Source organism: Erpetoichthys calabaricus, chromosome 17 (genome assembly GCF_900747795.2).
Source record: "Erpetoichthys calabaricus chromosome 17, fErpCal1.3, whole genome shotgun sequence".
Taxonomy (NCBI): Eukaryota; Metazoa; Chordata; class Cladistia; order Polypteriformes; family Polypteridae; genus Erpetoichthys; species Erpetoichthys calabaricus.
This window is the reverse complement of record NC_041410.2, coordinates 26,820,993-26,825,992: the sequence shown is the minus strand read 5'-3', so window position 1 is coordinate 26,825,992 and position 5,000 is coordinate 26,820,993. Positions and strand designations below refer to the sequence as shown.

Here is a 5,000-nt window from a genome sequence, read left to right as displayed (position 1 = left end):
GTTAAATGATGCCCACTGCCTCCTGACTCTGACTCACTGAGGTGAAACTACGGGGCTTCTTTAAAATTGAACTAGGGACTACATTAAGTGTCCAGAGCACTTCTGGGTTGTGTAGAAACCAATACAATCCTCCCCTGGCAGTCCCCAAGGACCCAGACAGGGCTAAGCCTCCAGGCTCGTATTCCCACGCCACTCTGCAGTTGTCCTAATTTGGTTCAGCCCAGAGAAACACTATCATCTGCCATGTGGGGGAATGACCTGATCCTGGCATCTACATTCCCCCAAGCAATATTCTATATTCCCAACCCAGACTGAGATTACAAGGTGACCCGGCCAAGTTGTCTCCACTTTTGCTATCCTTCCATTATGGTGTTCCGAATGGGCAAGAAATCGCCCTCCATCCCAATCGGGAAGCCCGTCTGGCCTCCTTGGCACTTACACTATAGTATAACTTACAATATCAATTAAATAAAGAGTTACAAGAGTCAAAGAGAAAGCCAAATGACAAACTTCGAACTGCCTACTTATAAAAACATTAGGACTGCTACGTGCCAGATTCACAAGCCCACCCACCACCTCCTGTACTACCACATTGTATCTGTAAAGCATAAACAGAAATGTCAAAAGAATCTCCCAGCAATCACTGTGATAAGGTGAGAATGCAGCAGTTCACATCAGTAATACAACATGAAAGGGCGAACATTTAGTTTAGGAAATGAAATTCCACACCGCTGGGCAATCATGGGGTCTTGTGGATGAGTGTGAGCTTGACATGTTTTGGTTTTTCATTTCAATGAATCTTCTTTTTCTGACTCTCTGTTGTGTTTGCAGGAACAGCAACAGCTTCTGGAGGAAGGATTTGAGAAAAAAGCAGGACTGTTGAATGAAGAGATTAATAGACTGAAGCAGGAGATTGCAAATAAAAGCAAACCATCATGGTTCGGAGAAATTTTGGATACTGTTGGGTCAGTTGGTTCACTGGTCCTGCCAGGAATTGGAGGAAGGCTGCTTGGAGTTGGCACAACACTCCTTTCTAAATTGTTCTGAATAGCACCATGAGATAGTGACACTTGCACTTGATCAACATTAAAAGGGAACTGATTGCAGAATGGCTCAGTGTTCAAGGATATGGCCATCCTGTTTATTTCAAACTCAAAGCAATCAGACAAAACTTTGATATAATTTTCTACCAAGGTGGACTGGAGAGACCAATAAGGGTTTGAGGATGTAGCACATTATAAAAGTCACATTTGTGCTTGTTAAGGTGACATTAAGCAGCTTTTCTTACAGGTGACAACCTGAAGGTCAGAGTGAAAAATAAGGGGAGTAACTGAACTGCCTGCTTTGTTATATTATAAATACTACATTGCTAATATGTGAGTTTATATACAGTATATATTAATAGGGTTATACTTCAAGTTAAGAAATATCATTTGAGATGATAAAGTCAAACCTCTCAAAGTGATAAAAAAGGACTTTCACTGGATTATTTATTGTATGTGTTCTGTGCAACACCATACAGTATGTGTTCTATGTTTGTAAGCTTCTAGCATCTTTTCAAGTTAAATGATTTTCCCTTATCATTCTACTATTACTTAATTCAAAAATATTTACAATGTTTGCCAAAAAAGGTGACTTAATATGATGACTTTAAAAATTAAACACTGATATCTTTATTGTAAACTATGTAGCCAACTTCTTATTTGTTTTATAAGCCATAATGTACTTCTGGTACAAATGTAATATTCCATAATATATATTGAACTATACTTGGAAAGCACCATAGGAATGCTGTTGGCTATATAGTTGGTGCTCAAATAAAGGTTACTTAATTGGTCACGAATAGACTCTTAGAAAGACTGATCCAGTAGGCAGTCAATGCGTATTTTCTAGCAGAATAAGCATGATATGAATAATAATAAAGGAGGGCTTAAGGGCCAATTAACATTTTCTCATTTAGCTTACATGGTGTGCTTTCTTCAGGCTAAAGGGGGAAAACTATTTGTGTGATAAACTATTGCAAAAAAATCTATTAAAATATTATATGCAAAGTATTTCTGGCATTCAATGTAGTAAATTGTTACTTGATGACTTACTGTAATTGCAGTTTTAAAAACGCACCACTTTGCCTCCAGTGTCAATTTCTGTTCTGTTCTGGTTTTGAACTGTAGTCTATCTACATATTTTCTGTTTATGTTCTTGTTATATTTTTGGAACTTTATCTTGCATTTCAGAATTGGTTTGAAATCTCTGCTGTTTTTCATCTAGGGGCCCTAGCTCCTTCAGGCTGTTTTAAAAAAACTTAGGGCACTGGCACATAAGTTTATGTTCTGGTTTGTCTTTTGTCTCACTATGTGAACCCTGTCTCCGTCTGAGTACAACTATACCATAAGATGGGTTGGGTTGGACAGGGAGGACCTTTGTGACCCTTTGTGGTATGGGGCTGTCCTCGCGGTTTCCGGGAGTGCCTTGGAAATGGACACACTATTGAAAAGGAGCACGAAAAGGCAGGAAGAGAGAGGAAAAACAGCCCAAGCTTTATGGTGGAGGGGAAAGACGTGGCCTATCTAAGGCCAGGAAAAGGATTGTTTCTTGTGGAGCACCAAAAGGCCGATGCAGTTTGGTGAAGAATCTGGATAACATTGAGGGAAGTGGACTAGACAGTGGATGGGATCGGGATCAGAGTGAGCAATAAATCTTTTATTCTGGGATTGGCACATCTGAACAATTGAAATATTGGGAGATATGATTATCTTATAAAGAGACTAAATTGAGTGGATGTTATGGGATATTTTTATGGTATTTTTTTACTATATATATTGGGAGAGGGTGGGCGGTTTCGGAATTGGCTTATGTCCGGGGAGTTGGTGGGATTGCATATAAATCACTAATTACATTTTTTTTCTCTGTATCTTTTCTCTGGGTCATTTCTGTAAAGCACACATTTTATTAGTGGATGTAATTTTCGGCATTGTGGGAAGGGGGTCTGAAGACAGTTTGGGGTTGACATGCAATCCGTAGTTAATTTTTCACTATAAACTTAGTGAAGCGTAGCAGTTACAATCGCTAAAGACTAACTGAGAATGCTGCAGCCTAGCATATGTTTCCCTTGATGAAGAGAAGTACAACTCCATCCAACCAAGGAAAGAGCACACTTGGCTTGTTTTCCTTTAGCCTTAAATTTGTCTACTGACAAGCAAGAACAACTAAAGGAAGACTGCTTGAAAACAGATTCTGATCGGAAAGACCTTAACTCCTAGTTGGTTTTATCTCTGCACCACTGTAAACCAGAAGTTGAGCAGATATATTGTTTGGTCATTTTTACAGATGTTGTAAAGCAGGTGATACTGCAGATGTGTTTTATCCTCTTCAGAATCTCATTCCTGGTTTTATATCTTCCTATTGTTCGGGGATCTTCTATTGTCATTCCAACATCCATGTTGGGCGGCACGGTGGCACAGTGGGTAGTGCTGCTGCCTCGCAGTTAGGAGACCTGGGTTCGCCTCTCGGGTCCTCCCTGTGTGGAGTTTGCACTTTCTCCCTGTGTCTGCGTGGGTTTCCTCCGGGCGCTCCGGTTTCCTCCCACAGTCCACAGTCCAAAGACATGCAGGTTGGGTGGACTGGCGATTCTAAATTGGCCCTAGTGTGTGCTTGGTGTGTGGGTGTGTTTGTGTGTGTCCTGCGGTGGGTTGGCACCCTGCCCAGGATTGGTTCCTGCCTTGTGCCCTGTGTTGGCTGGGATTGGCTCCAGCAGACCCCCGTGACCCTGTGTTTGGATTCAGCAGGTTGGAAAATGGATGGATGGATGGACATCCATGTGCAGGAATGAAATTCGGTACTCGGGTCCCTGTAATTAAAAACCCTATTTGGGGGGGGGGGGGGGGAAACAAAACTACATAATATATAGTATTTCGTTAACCCCATTGACTTTGTGATAAAGGTATCATAGATAAATGATAACTAAAATGTAATAATGTTTAATACATAAATACAGTAAGATCGCTATGGCTAAAATAAATATTACTGCAGTACGCCCTGTAGTTAATAGCAAGTAAAAAAGGTAGTAGCAATAGTTTAGTACATGAGGCTACTGAAACAAAATGCAAAGTGTAGTATAAATCACCCGAAGTGTACAGTCAGATTTAGTAATGTTGTATTCATTAGTCTAATAGCATCCAAGACGAAGCTGTTCCTCAAACTGGTACTTCTAGCCCGTAAGTTGCACAACCTTCTTCACAAGAGGGGGGCAAATAGTTTGTGCGCAGGATGAATGACATCTTCCATAATGGAGGAGGCTTTACTTTTGCCCCTGCTGGTGTAAATGTCCTCCATACTGGGTAGGCTGCTGTCGCTGATCTGCTGTGCTGACTTAAGCACCCTTTGCAGTGCTCTCCTGTCTGCGACTGAACAGATTCTGCACCACACCGTGATACGGGACGTATGGATGCTCTCTACCACACACTTGTAAAAGGAGATCAGAATAGAGGGGCACTGACCAATCTGCTTCAGCCACCCAAAGAGGTAGAGGCGTTGGTGGACTTTCTTTACTAGATGTGCTGTATTGTAGCTCCAAGAGAGGTCATTTGTAATATGCAGTCACAGGTATTTGAAGCAGGTGACAATTTCAATCTCTTCTCTGTTGATGCAAAGGGGGAGAGGAGGGAGAGTGCCAGTCCGCCAAAAGTCCATAATCCTTTCCTTTCGTTTTCTTGACATTGATGCTAAGGTTGTTGTCCTTACACCAAGCCTCCATTATGGCCACTTCCATCCTGTATGCTGACTCATCATTATGAGTGACAAGTCTGCCACCACTGTGTCATCTGCAAATTTTACACTGTGATTGTTTGGATAGTGAGATATGCAGTCATGGGTCATCAGACTATACAGTAGGGGGCTCAAAACCTGGTGTTGACAATGATGGTAGAATATGTAATGCCGTAGATTCTGACTAACTGGCTCCCGTTTGTTAGAAAATCCAAAATCTTGTTGCAAAGTACTGA

The 5,000-nt window shown here is 41.4% G+C and overlaps 1 protein-coding gene across 3 annotated transcripts in view; it reads left to right on the top strand.

Annotated features, from left to right (window-relative positions):
- The window catches only part of LOC114668164 (guanylate-binding protein 1-like), a 33,152-nt gene extending 31,147 nt beyond the window's left edge, over positions 1-2,005 (top strand). For all 3 annotated transcript variants that reach the window (XM_028823806.2, XM_028823805.2, XM_051920566.1), the window contains exon 11: positions 832-2,005. In XM_028823806.2, the coding sequence (XP_028679639.1) occupies positions 832-1,047 (216 nt within the window). In that variant the 3' untranslated portion in view covers positions 1,048-2,005. The remainder of the gene's footprint in view (positions 1-831) is intronic.
- Positions 2,006-5,000: the final 2,995 nt, after the last annotated feature.